Raw genomic sequence first — 20,898 nt, 5'->3', positions numbered from 1 at the left:
CCCAGTAAGCTCCACTCCCCAAGCTAATGGTAAGAGGTCATTTGCTTGGGCCCCAACTCTTCTCCCTTAAGTGTGAGGTAAGGCTGGAAGTTAGTCACTGGATGTGGGAAAGACCTTCTATTTCATGAAGCCCTCCAGTCAGAAAAGTTACCTAGAAGAAATATGAAAATAGTGCAAGAATGTTTAGGATTCTTGGCCAGCAGATAGTATAAACAAAATAGCAGTGGAAGACAGTCTTATGTCAAGCATAGAAACAACCATGGTCCTTTTGGGACACCTGGGTGGCTCAGTCGGTTAAGCCTCTGACTCTTCATAGTTTGTGGGTTCAAGCCCCACATAGTTTGTGGGGTCTTCAGAAGGTGGGGCCTGCTTACAATTCTCGCTCTCTCTCCCTCTCTCTGCCTCTCCCCCACTCATTATCTCTCTCAAAAGTAAATAAACATTAAAAAAGAATTAGAAAAAAAAAAAGAAGAAGAAACACCCATGGCCCTTTCAACCTTACCCAGTGTATCATCAGATCTTATAATGAGACAGAGAATTAAGATCTTTACCCAAATCAACTCATCTAAAAATAGGCTTTCAGAGTTTATACATAGGAAAAGTTGTTTGGCAGGGATAATAGGAAATAGTAGCTTTTTAAAAAAATCTTAATCTTAAATTTTAATCTTAAATTTTTAATTATTTTTTAATTGAGGTGAAAGGCATAGGACATACAATTAACCATTTTAAAGTGTACAATTCAGAGGCATGTAGTGCATTTACAATGTTGTATACTACACATCTCTCTAGTTTCAAAGCTTTTTCATCACCCCAGAGTAGAAATGCTCTACCTTTTTAGATGTGATTGCCTTCCTCAGCTAGTTAGTGCATTGGGCATGAATGTTCACATACCCGAGGACTTAACCCTGTCACAAAAATAAGTTTAGGCTTAAGGCATGAAATGAATGAGGAATTGGGCATTGGGGACCCTGCCCAACCAACTTGACTATCCTTTGATGGCTTCTCTCAAGACTGCTTATTGGTCTGAGGGGGAATCAGGAGATTAGCAGCTTCAACAATATCTGGTTTCTCTGTGTGATTTAATATGAGAGTGAACTGACCCTCTCAAGACATTGGGAATTCCTGGAGGACAGAGATTAAGTCTTGTACATCTTGGTATTTCCAATGTCCAACACAATGGATTACCTCTATAAGGTGTGAAATAAATGCTTTTTGGTAAGCAACTGAATGGAGTAGGTGATCTTTGTTTAATGAGTAAAGAAGGTTGTGAGAATAAGAGATAAATGTGAATTTCAGAGGTATATAGAATTAGAAGCAGATTATTCTTGAAAACAATCTGCAAAGTAGAATTTCCCCAGGACTCAGGGAAAGCAGGAAGACATGCATACCATAGAACATCCCATTAATAGAACACTTATTGAAAACCATGATGTTCTGAGTCAGGGTTCCTGTTTTGTCAGAGAACACGTATTTGACCTGGCCAAGCTCCTCATTAAGGGTGGTGGTGCGAGCCTGTGCTGGTGAGTTCTTTGGTGCATAAAACATCTTCCGATCCCAGTTGATATAGCAACTGTTGCCCAATCTTATTATCTCAACACTATGGAGAAAGCAAGAAAAGAAGCGTCCTGGGTTAGAACATATCAAATACATAATCCTGGTTTCCTTCTTAACAGGTCAGGGCCAGCATCTGAAAATCAGAATATCCTCCTTGGGAACCTACCATGGATTTTGAAGGACATTCCCACCAGCCAACCCAACGTAAATCTGATCTCGACCATTTTCACTCAGTGCTTTACCATCTGGATCCAGATATACTTCATTAATTTTGCTGAGGCATAACCCCCTTTCATTTTTTCTTCTTCCAAAACATATCCAGGAAAAATAAAAAGTTTTGAACTTTTGCAGTAATGCAAGGCCTGGTAGAATTATGAACTACCTAGTAAAAGGCTGTTTAGGCTTAATTAGAGGATTACTGTGGCTGTCATGTAAATCCACTGGCAAGGAAGAGAAACTTAAACACTCAGAAACTTGTTTCAGAAGAAGGGAAGGATCTGTGAAAATCAGAAACAGGTCATAGAAGCTGACCTGATAAAATTCCTGGCAGGGGCAATCTGCCTGTGGGGTAGCTTCTCCCGCTAATAGTGTCCTCTTCACTTTACCTGAATTTTCCCTATTGCCTTTATCACATTCCTCTTCTGTTCCAAATAATTCATATTATAGATTCTTTATGGTTAACAGGCATCTTCATTTTAAAATAGTTAAGATTTTTAATGGGCCTCCTTCCTATCACCATTTGTGCTTAATGTGTGTTAGTTTTGGTCACTTCTAAAAGACAACTGCATTGAGCAACATGTTTGTTTGTTTGTTTGTTTAATTTCAGGTGAGGCAGGAGTGCTCTAGCCCACATTACTGACTCTACAGGTCCTCAAGCACTGAATCTTGATCCCTCCCTTCCTTTGCCACACCAACCAACATAGCTATTTCTCTAAACCCAAACATTTAATCATATCATTTCTTTCCTTAGAAAAATCTTTGCTGCCTTTAGGATAAAATCCAAACTCCTTGGGAGTCACCTGCATGGCTCAGTCAGTTAAGTGTCTGACTTTGGCTCAGGTCATGATCCCACAGTTCATAAGTTCGAGCCCCACATCAGGCTCTACTTTGACAGCTTTTTTGGGGGGGGGTTGTATATCATTTTATTTTTATTTTTTTAATTTTACTTTTTATTTTTTAAAATTTACATCCAAATTAGTTAGCATATAGTGCAGCAATGATTTCAGGAGTAGATTCCTTAGTGCCTCTTACCCATTTAGCCCATCCTCCCTCCCACAACCCCTCTAGTAACCTTCAGTTTGTTCTCCATATTTGAGTCTCTTCTGTTTTGTCCCCCTTCCTGTTTTTATATTATTTTTGTTTCCCTCCCCTTATGTTCATCTGTTTGGTCTCTTAAAGTCCTCATATGAGTGAAGGCATAGGATTTTTGTCTTTCTCTGACTAATTTCACTTAGCATAATACCCTCCAGTTCCATGTAGTTGCAAGTGGCAAGAATTCCTTCTTTTTGATTGCCGAGTAATACTCCATTGTGTATATATACCACATTTTCTTTATCCATTCATCTATCGATGGATATTTGGGCTCTTTCCATACTTTGGCTATTGTTGATAGTGCTGCTATAAACATGGGGGTGCATGTGTCCCTTCGAAACAGCACACCTGTATCCTGTGGATAAAGGCCTAGTAGTGCAATTGCTGCGCTGTAGGGTAGTTCTATTTTTAGTTTTTTGAGGAACCTCCATACTGTTTTCCAGAGTGGCTGCACCAGCTTGCATTCCCACCAGCAGTGCAAAAGAGATCCTCTTTCTCCGCATCCTTGCCAACATCTGTTGTTGCCTGAGTTGTTAATGTTAGCCATTCTGACAGGTGTAAGGTGGTGTCTCATTGTGTTTTTGATTTATATTTCCCTGATGATGAGTGATGTGGAGCATTTTTTCATGTGTCGGTTGGCCATCTGGATGTCTTCTTTGGAGAAGTGTCTATTCATGTCTTTTGCCCATTTCTTCACTGGATGATTTGTTTTTTGGATGTTGAGTTTGAGAAGTTCTTTATAGATTTTAGATACTAACCCTTTATCTGATATGTCATTTGCAAATATTGTCTCCCATTCTGTCGGTTGCTTTTTAGTTTTGCTGATTGTTTGCTTTGCTGTGCAGAAGCTTTTTATTTTGATGAGGTCCCAGTAGTTCATTTTCTACTTTGACAGCTTGAAGCTTGGAGCCTGGAGCCTGCTTCAGATTCTGTGTGTCTCTCTGTCCCTTCCCATGCTTGTGCACTCGCTTTCCCTCTCTCTCAAAAGTAAATAAACAAACATTAAAAAAACATCCAAAATCCTTAGCCTGACATTTAAGGCTCTCCTGGATAGGATACTGAACTATCATCCAACACTTTAGCCTAGGCTACTCATTGTTCTATGACCACACCAAACCTTTGCACATGCTGATCTTTCTGTTTGCAATATTGTTTTGCTATTTTCTGCGTGATGAATTCCACTCTTCTCTCAAATACCAGTTTGATTATTACTTTTTCTGTAATCCCCCAAGCTTCTCCAGGTAGAACCAACCTGTTCCTTTTCCAGTCTCCCATAGCACTCCCTATATATTTCTCTTACATCATTTTCCATATTGTACCATAATTACTTAAGTATCTGTTTCCACAGCTATGTTGTAAGCTTATCTACAGAAAGAGCTGTCTTATGATTTATGTTTCTATTTCTAGCACCTAGTATAGTGCTTGGCACATAGTAGGTGCTGTGCTCAATAAATATTAAATTAATAAGATAATTTAGTCATGCAGGGTGCTTTTCAGGTTGGAATGTCACAGTGCAGGGTTTAGGAAACCTGGAAAGAAGGATATAAAAACGTGTTTGGATGTGTGTATGTGAAAGGGAATGATGAAAATAGAAAAAGGAGCTCAAAGGCTTATTTGACCCATTTCAAATTTTTGTCCATGAAAAGGCAAAGGAAACATCCTTCTTTTCTTTTACAACTTTTAGAACCCAGAACTTAGGTCATAATTACATCTATAATACCATTTGCCACATTGTTTCTGGGGGAAAACAAATGTGAGTTCTGATTAACTGATTTACAAATGTATGTTTGGGACCTATGTCATTGATTAACTAGAGGCTGCCTGACTTATGCTTCAGCATCACCAAATTTGTGTGCATTTTTTCAATTATTGCATGTGTTTCTATGTCTTATTTAGTTACATTATAAGCTATTTGAGGGCAGGGATGGTTTTCTCTTTGTGTAACTCATAGTATCTAGTACAGTATTCTGGATATGGAAACCACTAATACAATCTCTAGACATTTCTCAGAGTGTTTTGTACACTGGCACTGTGGAAAGTAAAGAGTTAAAGAGCATACAGTCTATGCTTCCCAAACATTTACACTCTAGTTGGGGAGTTAAGCAGGATGTATAAAGTCAGCTCCTCCCCCTATGACACAAAGTGGTCAAAGAAGCTTACCTGACATAAAGGGAAATGGGCACCATAGTGTTAAGAATAATGAAGTAGGACCAGAATACGAGGATGGCAGAGACAGCTGATGAAGGGACATATTCTTCCCATGGCAGATAATTCTGGAAGTAGTAGCCTTTTTTGTTTTCCCAAATGCCATGCCCAATTGCTAGGATAAAGCACATGCTGCCTAAAAACAGGAAAATCTGGAAATCAGAAACAGAATTAAATTAACATGTTATCTAAGGCATGTGCTGCTTCGTGTCTACTTTTGGACATTTAGCTCTCAACAAAGCTTCTCTCTTTTCCTGGAGGGCAGGGGCATCCTGTAGTTCACAAGCTCTAGGCAGTAGTACAGGACAGAAAAGAAAGCCCAGCACGAGCCATCCTTGGAATCTTTTTTTCCTTTCAAATTTTTATTTAGATTCTAGTTAGTTAACATGCAGTGCAATATTGGTTTCAGGAATAGAACACAGTGATTCATCACTTACATACAACACCCTGTGCTCATCATAACAAGTGCCCTCCTTAATACCCATCACCCATCTAGCCCATCCCCCCCCCACCTCCCTCCATCAACCCTTAGTCTGATCTCTATTATTTAGAGTCTCTTATGGTTTGTTTCCCTATCTCCACACCCCCCCTACAAATGTCAACATCTGTTTTGTTTCTTAAATTCCACATGTGAGTGAAATCATATGGTATTTTGTCTTTCTCTGACTGATTTATTTCATTTAGCATAATGCACTTTGGCTCTATCCATATTGCTGCAAATGGCAAGATTTCATTCTTTTTGATTGTGGAGTAATATTCCACTATATATGAATATATATATAATATACATATATATTATATATACATATATTCTACATCTTTTTTTAAACAAGTTTTATACAACTTCTTTATACTTTCAATAATTTTTATGTTATACAAACTGTTCAGGAACACGTGCTTAAAAAAATGTTTCCATCGCATTCTACGAATCTAGTATACATAGTTTTAGCTCTAAAATACAATTATAGCACACCAAAAATAAAATTATAGGTAGTCTTACTAATGAACAAAGATGCAAAAATGTTAAATAATTAGTAGCAAATTAGATTCTGCAGTATATGAAGAGATGAATATCTTTTGTCTAATTAGGTTTATCACAGGAATATAAAGATACATTAGCTTTACAGAATCTAAGAATAAGATTCAGTACTATTAACAGATTAAAGTTGCATAAAAGTGATCATCTCAAAAGATGACCAAATAAAAATTCCACATCTATAAATACCCTTAGTAAGTTAGGAATATATCTTTTTTTAATTTAACTTTATTTTTTATTTTTTAAAATTTACACCCAAATTAGTTAGTATATAGTGAAGCAAGTTAGGAATATATCTTTTTTTATTTTTTTATTTTATTTTTATTTTATTTTATTTTATTTTATTTATTTATTTATTTTTTTTATTTTTGGGACAGAGAGAGACAGAGCATGAACGGGGGAGGGGCAGAGAGAGAGGGAGACACAGAATCGGAAACAGGCTCCAGGCTCTGAGCCATCAGCCCAGAGCCCGACACGGGGCTCGAACTCACGGACCGCGAGATCGTGACCTGGCTGAAGTCGGACGCTTAACCGACTGCGCCACCCAGGCGCCCCTTATTTTTATTTTATTTTTTTAAAGTTTATTTTTGAGACAGAGAGAGACAGAGCATGAATGGGGGAGGGGCAGAGAGAGATAGGGAGACACAGAATCGGAAGCAGGCTCCAGGCTCTGAGCCATCAGCCCAGAGCCCGACGCGGGGCTCGAACTCACGGACTGCGAGAGCGTGACCTGAGCTGAAATTGGACGCTTAACGGACTGAGCCACCCAGGCACCCCGGAATATATCTTGATAAAAGTGAGCTACCAGACTCTATGGCAAACTTCATATTTTATGGTAAAACATTAAATGTAATCCCATTCAAGTCAGAAAAAAAAATTGATAGTATCAACATTGTACTAGAGGTGCTAAGCAATGCAGTAAGAAAAACTGCAGTATAAATTTTGAAATGGCATAGAAAAATGGTCATTACTTATATCACTTCTTTTTTTATCCATTTATCAGCTGATGGACATTTGGGGTCTTTCCACAGTTGGGCTATTGTTGATAATGCTATGGACATCAGGGTGCATGTACCCTTTTGAATATGTATTTTTGTATCCATTGGGCATCCTTGGGATTTGAAGTGAGCTAAAAGTTATTAAAATACATTAAATACTAATTAAGTGCCAGGAGTTGTGCTCAGTACTCTCTCTATATTATTTATTTTAATATTTAAATATTTTATATTTATAAATGTTTTAATAATAGATGAGGAATTTGACATTAAGAGTAGAAAAGTATTTTGCCTAAAGTCACTTAGCTACTAACTAGGAGAGACATGTTTTTTGTTTTTTTGTGTTCAAGTTTATTTATCTTTTTTTAGTAATTTCTACACCCAACATGAGGCTTGAACTCATGACTCCAAGGTCAAGAATTACATGCTCCTCCAACTGAGCCAGCCAGGTGCCCAGAGAGACAGGTTTTGAACCAGTTCCAGAACCCGAGCTTTCAATCACTCCATTATTGAAGTGAGGTCACTGATGGGCAAGTCTTTGAAGACAAGGATGTAAAAGGCAGGAGGAGCAGGTATAATTGAGACCATTCTCAGAAAATAAGATTTTAAAAAGCTTTTTATTATGAAAAATTTCAAACACTTATTAAGTTATATAAATAGTATAATGAACCCCCATGTGCCCATCACCCAGCTTCAACAACTATCAATTCAGGGCCAGTCTTATTACACCTAAAACTCCTCTTCCCCTTTTAAGCAAATTGCCCACATTATATAATTTTATCTGTAAACTGTTTATAATTTTTTTTATTGTTTATTTTTGAAAGAGAGAGAGAGAGAGAGAGCGAGAGCACGCACAGGGGAGGGGCAGAGAGAAAGAGAAGGAGACATAGAATCCAAAGCCAGCTCCAGGCTCTCTGAGCTGTCAGCACAGAGCCTGACGCGGGGCTCAAACTCACAAACCGTGAGATCATGACCTGAGCTGGAGTCGGCTGCTTAACCCAGGGCCACCCAGGCACCCCTGCAATTTCTTCTTCTAAGAATAGTAATAAGAATTTTTCAAAAGTTCTTTTCTTTTCTCTTCCCTGAATTATAATGTCTATTCCAGGGTCAGTTATTTTACTTGTTCACCCTCTTCCTCCTCTTGTGTGTTCCTGTTTTCCCTCTAGTACACTTAAAAATATGAGGAGAAGAGTAGTTTGATCATTATAGGTTGGTTTTGTTTCCTTTGGTTTATTTTGTTTCCCCAGTAGGACACTCTCCTGAATGGGAACATGGAAGCACAAGTTCTATGTAGGTAGGTAGTATGTGTTATTTGATGGGCCTCACCCTCAGGTACACAAGGAACATGAAAGCACATTTGAATCCCTTAAAATTGAAATAAAGTGGGTTTTACTCTGAAGTGATGAGACCCACATCAGAAGCCTTAGCCTTGGGGCGCCTGGGTGGCTCAGTTGGTTAAGTGGTCGACTTCGGCTCAGGTCATGATCTCACACTCCGTGAGTTCGAGCCCCACGTCGGGCTCTGTGCTGACAGCTCAGAGCCTGGAGCCTGTTTCAGATTCCGTGTCTCCCTCTCTCTGACCCTCCCCTGTTCATGCTCTCTCCCTGTCTCAAAAATAAATAAAACATTAAAAAATTAAAAAAAAAAAACAAGCCCTAGCCTTCTGAGATAATTTTTACATTTCTTTAGAAAGCAGTTCCCTTCTGAGACTGGAAGGCAAATACACTTGTTATTACTATATGTATGCTATACAGGTGTCAGGATGGTATAGGGGCCAATTATTGCCCATGTTGTTTTATGGACAGTTTTTAAATTAATTATCTTGACCATTATTCCATATACCACCCCTACTTTTCATACCTGCTAATGTTAGCTTGGAGCTATGATTGAGCTCTACCAGGAAGAATGCATTTGCACTGAAGCTTTCACTACCCTGGTTTGTCTATCAATATAATCTAGGGGCACCTGGGTGGCTCAGTTGGTTAAACGTCTGACTGTTGGTTTTGGCTCAGGCCATGATCTCACACTCTTTGAGTTTCAGCTCCACATGGGGCTCTGTGCTGTCAGCACATAGCCTGCTTGGGATTCTGTGTTTCCCTCTCTCTCTGCCCCTCCCCTGCTCACTCTCTCAAAATAAATAAATAAACATTAAAAAGTATATAATCGATCCGCTTTCTGCCTTCTAAAAACTCATCAACATCTTGGGTCTACTGATGGTTCATCCTCTGCCAGGGCTGTTACACATTTATTTCCTGTTTGTACTTCTTTATAGTCATTTCAAGAAGCTTCTCAATGCTCTTAAACTTGATGCCCAAAAGTGAATACAGTACCTCAGACAACATTTCACACTTTCTGAAGGAAAGATTGCATGAATGAGCATTCAAATATAGGCATTTATAGCAGCTACTCTACCAGCTCAGCTGCCCCAGCATTTACACTGACCCTCTGTTGCCTCTATCTTGTGAGAACCTAAGCAGAGAACTACATTTTCTCTCTGGAGACCCCCCACTGCAGATACCTCTATGGTCCTTCTCTAATCTGCACGGGGGTTCTCTAAGCCTGCTATTCAACTATCATCCTAGGACTTCTTTTCACCCGCTTCCATGTTTCCTGGCTTCCTTATCTTCTTTCTTAGTTTACTTTCTTGGTTTGCTTGAGTATACACAATAGGAGCTTCCTAAGAGATTATACAGGATGAATACATTTTTTGAACCTTTATACATATGGATATTTCTTTATACTTGAATTTTATTAACAGTTTTACTAGATTTAGAATTATAGGCTGCAAACAATTTTCTGACACACATTTGAAGGCATTAATATTTACCTTCTGCTGTTGCTGCTGAGGAGGCCAATGCTATTCTGGTTTTTGATCCTGGTATATGATCTTTTATTCCTCACTAGAAGCTTGTGGGATTTTCTTTTTTTGTAATTTATTATTTTTTAAAATTTAATTTCAAGTTAGTTAACATAAAGTGTAGTCTTGGTTTCAGAAGTAGAACCCAGTGATTTATCACTTCCATATGAGCACCCAGTGCTCATTCCAACAAGTGCCGTCCTCAATGCCCATCACCCATTTAGCCCATCTCCTACCCACCTCTCCTTCAGCAGCCCTCAGTTTGTTCTCTGTATTTAAGAGTCTTTTATGGTTTACCTCCCTGTTTTATCTTATTTTTCCTTCCTTTCCCCTATGTTCATCTATTGCATTTCTTAAATTCCACATATGAATGAAACTATAAGATAATTGTCTTTCTCTGACTGACTTATTTCACTTAGCATAATATGCTCTAGTTTCATCCATATTGTTGCAAATAGCAAGACTTCATTCTTTTTGATCGCTAAGTAATATTCCATTCTATCTATCTCTATCTCTATCTCTATCTCTATCTCTATCTCTATCTCTATCTCTATATCTCTATCTACCACATTTTCTTTATTCATCAGTCAATGGACATTTGGGCTCTTCCCATAATTTGGAGATTTTATTTTTAATTTTATAATTTTTTGGTATGTGGTCAATCTGCCTTGTTAAGCAGGACTTCTCATGTGTTTTCATTTTGCCTTCCCAGGGAGGCAGCAAGTATAGCAGAAAGAGCATTGATTTTGAAAAGTTATGCCTAGATGGATAGATGAGATGATTAAATAAAATTACATATGTAAAACATCTGACACATATTGATGCACTGCCCCCTTTATACACTTGAGGGCTGCACCCAGATCTTATACATCCTTGTGATTCTCACAACATCTGGCACATACTGCGCACATGATAGATTTTCAATAACTACAAGTTGATGACTTAATGAGTCATAAACCTGTCTTTGCTGTTATTTTTCTGTAGGATTTTATTTATGATATTTATCTTTACTGTGTCTCAATTTGCATATTTGTCAAATGGACTTGCTTATTGTCATGGATGTAGTGAGGCTACAGTTAAGTGAATAATGAATATTCTAAAAAGTTAAAATCACTCTAACAGATGTCAACTATTATGACTGACCTTCAGAGAGGTAAACAAGTAGGTGAAACTTCCTAGGCATATGGGAGACATCTTGTTTTGAAAACAAGCCCAGGCTAAATGACCTAACTTAGTGCCTAATGATAGATGTTCCTAATACAGTCAGCGGCATATTTGCCCATGTCACCTTCCTGAATTTTCAAATGTGACTGTCTTCCTCATTAAGAAACCAGGAAATGTCACTTTATTTCTACTACTAAAAGCTATGCAGTTAGTAGTAGAAAGAAAGATAGTGGATACTAGCTTCTGGTCTCAAAGCTGAATGAACTTTCCTAATTTTCTAAAACCCCATTTACTAAATCCAAAGGATTTAGGAAAAGAACTGCAGTATTTCCCATAATAAATAATGGAGAAGAGGCAGTTTATAATTCAGATATTAGTGAGAAATACACAGAAACAAAAGGCATTTTTGAATTTCAAGAGTCTAAGCAATAGAGTAAAAATAAAAAGTCATAGAATTAAGTACAGGCAGCACTGAAATTGCTCAGTCATGCAAAGAAATTGTATAAGTAAAGAAATCAATGTCTATATCTAACAAGAATAAGGACAACCTATATAGGATAGCAGGGAAATTAGTCTTCAGTTTAAACTTCTGTTATCAAAGCTATTATTATCTATCGAGTGCTTTTCCAATTTCATTTCTCAGCAGCAGGATCTTTATTTTTCAACTGGTATCTTACAGAACAGACAAATGTGAAGCTGTTCTTTTTGAAGTGAGAATATCAGAATGAGGGAGCCAGAACAAAACTCACTTGATCTCAATTCCCCCTGCAGCAGACTCCTCTAAGGAAACAGTTTGAAAATCATCAGTTTAAGTAAGATGTTCTATTAGTTCAAGTAAAGTTTTATTATAGCATCCATGAGTAAAATAGGTTATGGGAAAATAATTGTGTCAATTTCTAAAGGAGGGTTCTTGATCTGTTCCAGTACTATTAATCAAAGCATCAAATCTTAAACAAAGTGTGATCATTCTCTCTAACAGGTATAAACTAGAGAACAGACTCCCTTGTCAATTGGCTCTATTCTTTTTTGCTTCTGACATTAGTAAATGGCATACTAAAACTGTTTGAGTCTTTCAAACAACTAAATTCCAAGTTGGAAATGCCAGCTGCTGCTATGGAAGGAAGAAAAACATGTCTACTTGTAAAGAAGTTGAAAAATGTCTTCAACTTACCCAGACCACAAGGACATTCAAGAGATGGTCCATGTGCGTCCGTTTAAAGGTAGACTTTCCACAGTTCTGCATTAATTTGGTGTCTGGTCCTAAGTGAAACAGGAAGACCAGCTCTTAGAATCACTGAATACACTCAGAGGATTGAAATTGGATTGAAATATACCTTTATGACTACCTAATCAAACCTCTTGCCAAAGCCAGGGGATAAAGCCCTGGAGAGAGGCTCATACTTGGTGCCAATAACTCAAAAAATAAACATTTTGTTTCTAAGGATAATCACAACTATTTCTGCAAAGTGCACCAATCCTGATTCCTCTTTTTTTGGTACCTCAGAGAGTCTAGTTTTTTATAGATGAGTTAAGTCAGAATAGGAGCCACAAGCTTCTTCCTTTTTAAGTTTTTATTTTAATTCCAGTTAACATACAGTGTTATATTAGTTTCAGGTGTACAATATAGTAATTCAACACTAGGAGCCACAAGCTTCATTCTCATCATCATCTGGTTTATTTAGCTTAGAAAAGAGATTTTCTGATAAAGAGATCTCTACCTTCTTTTGAGAAAAACTACTGTTGGGCCAGGCTCTATTTCAAGTTTCTACTTGGGAAAGGAAGAATGGAAAAGGCAATGGCAGTGACTTCTGAGATGGAAGCCGGGGCTTTTCTGGGGCTGAGAGACAGAGATTGTATTTCCTCATGACAGGGCAGATAGTAAACAGAAGTAAAGAGCTTTTAGTGAATATTACTGACCAAAAAATAAGCAGTTTAGAAGAAAGTATAAGTAGCAATTTCTCTGGCCTTTACCATCTGATTGTTATTTTTACATGTATTCTAATGAAGGAATTTCATTAATGTTTACACATGGGGGAACTAGAACTTCCCTGATAATGTAGGCAAACACTGAGAATGCAGGGCATAAGCTATGCCATTCTTTCCTCTCAAGCATTTCTTGAAGGGCTTGAAGGGATGAGAAGTTTGGCTCAGAGCCAGGCAGCTACATGGGGCAGAATCTTCCAAGGGTCCTTAGAAAGAATGACCTTACCACAAGTTTCAAGGAGGATGTGGAGATCACGGTTGAACCTGGGTATCATGTAGCGGGAAGAGCAACTAAATTCTGCACTGAATACCTCAAGATGCTCTTAAGTGGTTATCAGTTCTCTTCTGCTCTGAGTTTCCCAAAGCCCCAAAAGATTTTTTGCTACCATGTAAACCAAGAGTCAGAGGGAAACCTTAACTAAATTTGTGCTGGTTGGCAACCTCACTGCTATTACTTTAGGGAAAAAACCTTTTGCTGAAAAATGAGCTTTTTATAAATGGCAATGTATAGGGGGGGTAGCTGCTGAAGTACAGTGAAGAAAATAAGTGTACTTCAAATCTTTGGGGTTTGAGTCTAGTCAGCCTAGAAGCCACCATTATAGCTCAAGAACCAATGAAAAAAAGTTCTACTAAGGCCTCCCTGGACTCTTAGGCTTCTTTCTATGGCTTGGTTCCAATTATTTTCCACAGAAGTGAGGCATATAGGATCCTCATGTCTAGGAGTGAATTCTCTAGAAGGAGAGCTCTGAGTTGAATAGTATTCACTGTGGTAAATCTTCCTTGATGCTATCTTCAGTGTTCCCTATCTGCTTACTATGGTTGTTGTCATCAATTTCCATTGTTACCAAGTGCACAGGGTAGGTAGCACAGAAGCTTCTTCCTCCATTTTCCTGAACCACCAAGAATAACCCAAGAAAATCCCTCACTAAGCATAAGGGATTATAGTTCTAAATGACATCTCAAGAGGGGCCAATTCTTGGGGTGCTTTGGTGGCTCAGTCGGTTGAACGTCTGACTTCGGCCCAAGCCATGATCTTATAGCTCGTTAGTCTGAGCCCCGCTTGGGCTCTGTTTTGACAGCTCAGAGCCTGGGGCCTCCTTCAGATTCTGTGTCTCTCTCTCTCTCTGTCCCTCCCCCACTCACTCTGTCTGTCTCTCTCTCTCAAAAATAAATAAAAACATTAAAAAATTTTATAAAAACAAGAGGGGTCAATTCTAATGATCCACACTGCTTTTTCTCTGCCATGAATCCCTCACATTTTATTTCATATTCTTCTCCATAATGAACACCGTGTGTATTCTCTCCTGGGAGTAATCCATATATATACTCTCTCCTTTCACATGTTCCCCTTTTACATGTTAATTCCATGTACACTCTTTCTATGTGTATACCTTCTCTTGTGTCCAGATATGATCAGAAAGACTTATAAATGTCCTGTGGTCTTGTAACATAAAGACTTCCTTTAACAAAGGCAGAGCTAATAACATTGGCAGCTCATTGCTTGGGGAAAAAAAAAATTTTTTTTTCCTAAGAAAAAAGTTTTTTTTCTTAACTCTTTCATCCATCCATCTACCTCCCTCCCTTTCTATCTGTCTCAAAGCCATAGTGTTCTGATATATCTCTGAGTCCCATATCTACAACTTAGAAACTGAATAAGCACAAATTGGTCATGAATGGAAGTCTGCTGTGACTCTAAGGAGACATACCAGTATAAATCACCAAGCCATAGCACCAATCTGTATTCCTGATGATGCAGCCTCGGAGTAGCAGCTTGTCATGGTCCAGGGTGAAGTCTTTTCCTTTATAAGTCAGTATTCCTGTGAATTTGTCCAACTTGTTATTGGGAGACTCACACGTCACTTTTCCTGAAGAAAAATGAAGGAGAAAGAGTCCTGGCTCTGTAATCTCAGGCCTTTCCTAACAGGACAGAAAGAGGCTTAACAAACAAGAGGAAAGAACATCCCTCTTTCAAAATACATACATCTTTTTCCTATCCTCTCTTAACTGCTGCCCATTGATTACCAGCTCCCTTTAGAAAGGCGGACAAAGGTTTCTGGGCATCAAAGAATAGTAATTCTGTATGTGACATGGGTCATTCAGAGAGAGAAAAACCCACATGATAACTTATCACCATCAGTACTACCAGGTAATATGAGCTCTGAATCTGAAGAAATTAAAAAACTACTTAACTTAAAGCAAATCTAGCATTTTTCTCAAAATGAAATAATTTGGCCTTTTCTTGATTACTAAAATAGAATATGTCCTTTTTACAAAGGACGTATACATATACAATACTAAATACATATACAATACTAAAAGCAGACAGGAGAAGGTAAAATTGCCTAGAGATAAGTGCTGTTAATCTTTTGAAGTACATCCTTCCAACTTTTTCTATACATGTACTCATAAACATACATGTTTCCAAAAATAAGCTTATGTTATATATACTATGCAGCCTACTATAATCGTTTTCTTTCACTTGTTAACATGTTGTGGATATTTTTTCCATGTGACTAAATACCAACTTGCATATTGTTCTTACTAAGTTATGTAGAATTCAATGTATGGATGTGCCATACTTTATTTAACCAGTCCTCTATGGATAAAATGTGGGTGGGTGAGTGTACTTCCTAACTCACCATCAAAGGCAGAAAGCAGCTCCAGGTTATCTTCCAAATCACTGGTGACTGGGATGGCCTGCTTCACTTTCAGGTTGGTTTCACTATAGCAAAGGACACATAGTCACCAGAGCACAAGCCATACATACACCAGCAGCCTAAGTCTTCTTCTTCTTCGGATTGCAGGAAATAGATATTGCCAATAGAGCTTGGGCTATAGGTCTGAGCTCTAAGAGTGACCCCCACTGTTCTCTCTCTAGGACAGTACTGAGGTAGATGGCTTCACAAGGAAGCTGAGCGTTAGCCCACTCACTCCCCTATCTCTCTGCTCTCATTCCCTGCAATACACCAGTAATATTTTAACCAATCCAGGAAATCTTGCTGGTCAGGTGCTCTACATGAAACTGAAGAGACATCACAAAACAACCTGAAGGTGGCACCTGCTCCCTTCAAGAATAAGGAGCAGGTCCTTTTAAGAAACTTGCACATACTTCCAAGTAAACATACTCCTCACCTCATAAATATTTATAGGACCCATGAAGGAATCCCAATTAACCATTTGCTGATACAGGAATGCATAGAGACAGAAACAAAAATGGAAGCCACATTTCAGAAAGCTTGGGCACCAAGAGGAATAGTTGTAAGAATGCCACTGATACAAAACTCCACAGGACAAGCTCCTGAAGATGGCCTCTATCCTCCTAAGACCTTAGCTTTTGCACGGTAATGAATTTGTAATTTAAATCCTTTACAGAATGTGGTATTTTATCAGTAAATAATTACCTCCATACTCATCCTCCCCACCCCCCAAACCTCCACTGGAAACCTTGGAACTCTATTCAGAAATTTTACAGTTCTGTTTACCTCTTTCCTGCTACTCAGCATTACTGAATACAGTGAGAGTGTCTCCAGTTTAGAGATGGAGAATACAGAGTTTATTCTGCACCCAGGGGATGCGAGATTGTTGCTGCTAAGAGCTCAGTTTTAGACTTGAAATCCCAAGGATCTGGCCTCCTATTTTCTCTTATCTGGATATATCTAGTATCTTTGGCACTTCCATCTGAGAATAAAATTCATTCCCTGCATCATTCTCTCCCTCAGTGAGAAATTCTCTAAGCTGGCTCAATGGTCTTAAAATGACCATCAGGAAAGAACACTTACCCATCAAGTTCTGCTGTTTCTATATACGTCAGACTGTAAGGCTCACTGCTAGAGAGTAATAGTATATCAGCCTATGGTCAGAAAAGTCAGAGAAGATAAGGAAAGCAGGAAGGCAGACTTTTAATATTACAGTGGCAAAAAAAGCAATTACCCCAGAAACAGATATTCATCCTAAGAATTTTACAGATATTTGGTTTACACTCTTTGTCTAGGATCCACTGCTGCTACCACACTCACCCTCTCCTAAAGCTAGTCATTCTTTATCTGTAGCTATGGTGGGAGGCAGACAAAAACAAACTTCGTACAGGAGCCGTTCATCTCCAGATGCACAGTGAAGCAGACAGAGGTCATCAAAAGCAGTGGCAGCAGAAGTGCTGAGAGGGTTCCTCTGTACCCACTCAAGTCAAAAAGAAGAAACCACCATGCACAGAGGTACTCACCGTGACAGGCTGATTATTTCTTAGTTTTATTATATCTCCCACTTGAATATTCATCCATTTGTCCTCCTTTATCCTGTAAGAAAATGTGCCTTGAATGCCTGTTCTGAGAATTTCCCCATAGCCCTCCTTTGACAATCAAGAAAAGAAATAAAAAGAAAAAAGTGGAGATGAAGTCAAGGCTTATAGAAGAACCAAAGTGGTTTGTGATGCATCCTTGCTATAATCAAGAAGGGGGCCCATTTCTCTTGACTTCAGGTTATAAGGATTTTCTAAAACTCTTTAAAATGCATATGTAGTCATATACACCCCTAATTATTCTTTAACTAAAAGTAATACATGCATATGGTAAAAAAAAAAAATAGTTCAAATAATAAATAAGCATGTAAAAAGAAAAATTCTCTCTCCCCAGATTTTAGTTTTGCTTCTCAAGGTAGCAAATGCAAATTTTTGTATTTGTTTCTAGAAAATATCAATCCAAATGATACAACATATACATTTAAAAGTTATACACTAGAGGGGCATCTAGGTGGCTCAACTGGTTAGGCGACTGACTTCGGCTCAGGTCATGATCTCTCAGTTTGTGAGTTCAAGCCCTGCGTTGGGCTCTGTGCTGACAGCTCAGAGCCCGGAGCCTACTTCAGATTCTGTTCTCCCCCTCTCTCTACCCCTCCCCTGCTCACACTCTGTGTCTCTCTGTCTCTCAATAATAATAAATAAACATTAAAAAATTAAGAAAAAAATAAATACAAGTTATATACTAGAGGGGTGCCTGGGTGGCTCAGTTGGTTAAGGGTACCACTTCTGCCCAGGTCATGATCTCACAGTTTGGGAGTTCCAGCCTCAGATCAGGCTGACAGCTCAGAGTCTGGAGCCTGCTTTGGATTCTGTGTCTCCGGTTCTCTCTGCCCCTCCCCAACTCATGCTCTGTCTCTCTCTCTCAAAAATAAATAAACATTAAAAAAAATTTTTTTTAAGTTATACACTAAATACAGAATTTGCTGCACTTTGCATGTTTCATGTAATAACATATCTTGCAGAGAACTTATAGAAGATATGGCTCATTCTTTTTGATAGATAAAATGTATATCCTATCATATATGGTTGTACCAATATTATTTACTTATGTTAAAATTGGATTACTTTTGACCCCTCAAATCCTCACTTCCACAAAAGGCAGCTGGCAGTAGGAGCAGATTCTATAATACTACTGGCTCTTTCCCCTTCTGTTTTTTGTACCTCAATTTCCCCAATTGCATACAGCCCATAAATCCTTCCTTTCTGATAAAGAACAAAGCAAGATATACACAGTACCATAAGAATTTTGGAAATATGAGCTACCTTTTTGTAACAATTCTGTTATGCCAAGCACCCAAAGAGCTGGCAAAGAGAAGGCACACCTGAACGCCATTGTATGTTTCACCTTTGAATGAAGCCTTGTTATCTGCGGGCATGACACACATCACCACTTTGCCAGAGCACGGGTTTTCCCAGGACACCTTTACTGGGAAGATAACTTCTTTGAGGGGCGCCTGGGTGGCGCAGTCGGTTAAGCGTCTGACTTCAGCCAGGTCACGATCTCGCAGTCCGTGAGTTCGAGCCCCGCGTCGGGCTGGAGCCTGGAGCCTGTTTCCGATTCTGTGTCTCCCTCTCTCTCTGCCCCTCCCCCGTTCATGCTCTGTCTCTCTCTGTCCCAAAAATAAATAAAAACGTTGAAAAAAAAATTAAAAAAAAAAAAAGATAACTTCTTTGGAAAGGGCCAAATTTCTTTTATTTAAAAAAAAAAGTCTTTTAATATAAATTCAGTTAGATAATCTTCTTCCACTTCCTGAGTTATATTTCTTTTTTAAAAAATATTTATTTTGAAAGAGAGAGAGAACACGCAAGTGTGAGCACGAGCAGGGTTGGGGCAGAGAGAGAGAGAGAGAGAATCCTGAGCAGATTCTGCGCTATCAGCACAGAGCCTGTCTCGGGGCTCCATCTCATGAACTTTGAGATAATGAGCTGAAATCAGGGTCTGATGCTTAACAGACTGAGCCACCCAGGCACTCCCTCTGGGTTATATTTCTTTAAATCTTATTCCAAATTAAATTTTCTCTGTATGTTATAAATGTAAGTCCTTGTTGTAAAACCATTATTTATATATCCTTGTATCTCCTTCTCTGTTTTTTTTTAAATTAAAAAAATACATTTTTTACATTTTTTATTCATTTTTAAGAGACAGAGACAGAGCACGAGTTGGGGAGGGGCAGAGAGAGAGAAGGAGACACAGAATCTTGAAGGAGGCTCTGGGCTCTGAGCTGTCAGGACAGAGCCTGACGTGGAGTCCAAACTCACAAGCCATGAGATCATGACCTGAGCTGAAGTTGGTTAAGTGTCCAACTGAACCACCCAGACGCCCTTAAAATTACTTTAAAAAATGTTTCTATTTATTTTTGAGGCAGACAGACAGACAGCATGAGTGGGGGAGGGGCAGAGAGAGAGAAAGACCCAGAATTCGAAGCAAGCTCCAGGCTCTGAGCTGTCAGCACAAGTCCAACATGGGGCTTGACCTCATGAGCTGCAAGATCATGACCTGAGCCAAAGTCAGATGCTTAACTGAATGAGCCACCTAGGCACCCACTTCCCTTGGTTTCAAGTGTCATCTTTATGCAGATAAAATATAATATGTTTACTTATTTTGTTACTAATTTTCAAACCTGCTATATAGTACTGAAGGGGAATAGCTACAAGAGTTGGAGAAAGACATCTGAATATCTGTTGTATTTTGCTTTACTTTGTTTTACTTTGCACTCTGTCAGCCGTCATTTTCACCAGTAAAACATGGCAAGAAGGGCTACAACATTCTGGCTTCTCCTGAAGAATTAAAAGCTTCTATTTTATGATACAAGGAGCTGTCAAACTATTACCAATTTGTTCCTGAACATTATAACAATCATGTGTCCCAGATTTAGAAGAGGGGAAGATATTCCTTTCTGATTTAAAATATTCAGTACTGTTGCGCCATAAGCACATTTTTAATTTCCAGGCATTGCATTCTAACTTCTGGTTTAGAAAATATGATCAGAGGGGCACCTAGGTGGCTCAGTTGGTTAAGCATCTGACTCTTGATTTTGGGTTAGGTCATGATCTCACAGTTCCTAAGATTGAGCCCCTTGCATCAGGCTCTGTGCTGACAGCACGGAGCCTGCTTGGGATATTCTCTCTTTCTCTCCCCACACCCTCCCCTGCTCATGCTCTCTCTCTCTCTCTCAAAACAAACAAACAAACAAACAAACAAACAAACAAACAAACCAAAAAATAGATCAGAGAGCTAGAGAAGGCAGTGTTTTGATTCCAGAAGAGATCATTCACATTATATTCTGTTTTATGTGAATGGTACCTCCTGAAGCTCTGTAACATACTGGTACTTTTCCTACTACAAACACTCATAAATGGTAGATATAATAAAGTGAACATTCTTTCCCAAAGCAAGGCTATGTTTACCACAAAGTAGAGCCAGGAAAAAAATTAAAAGGTCAGCATGTTCTGAAGTTCTTGCTCTGAGTGAGCGAAGGGATTGTCAATCTTAATGATT

The 20,898-nt window shown here is 38.6% G+C and overlaps 1 protein-coding gene across 1 annotated transcript in view; it reads right to left on the bottom strand.

Annotated features, from left to right (window-relative positions):
• LOC112854555 (phospholipid-transporting ATPase FetA-like) overlaps positions 1 to 20,898 on the bottom strand; it is a 100,749-nt gene that overhangs the window by 28,145 nt on the left and 51,706 nt on the right. Inside the window, exons 8-14 of the mRNA XM_086683463.1 lie at positions 17,325 to 17,397; positions 16,885 to 16,955; positions 15,745 to 15,827; positions 14,812 to 14,970; positions 12,294 to 12,382; positions 5,026 to 5,222; positions 1,389 to 1,597 (exon numbers count right to left, since the gene is read on the bottom strand). Of these exons, the coding sequence (XP_086539589.1) occupies positions 1,389 to 1,597; positions 5,026 to 5,222; positions 12,294 to 12,382; positions 14,812 to 14,970; positions 15,745 to 15,827; positions 16,885 to 16,955; positions 17,325 to 17,397 (881 nt within the window). The remainder of the gene's footprint in view (positions 1 to 1,388; positions 1,598 to 5,025; positions 5,223 to 12,293; positions 12,383 to 14,811; positions 14,971 to 15,744; positions 15,828 to 16,884; positions 16,956 to 17,324; positions 17,398 to 20,898) is intronic.

This window comes from Puma concolor, chromosome D4 (genome assembly GCF_028749965.1).
Source record: "Puma concolor isolate L17-30 chromosome D4, mPumCon1.1.hap2, whole genome shotgun sequence".
NCBI lineage: Eukaryota > Metazoa > Chordata > Mammalia > Carnivora > Felidae > Puma > Puma concolor.
Note: the sequence above shows the minus strand (reverse complement) of the source record. Positions and strands in the feature narration are given on the sequence as shown.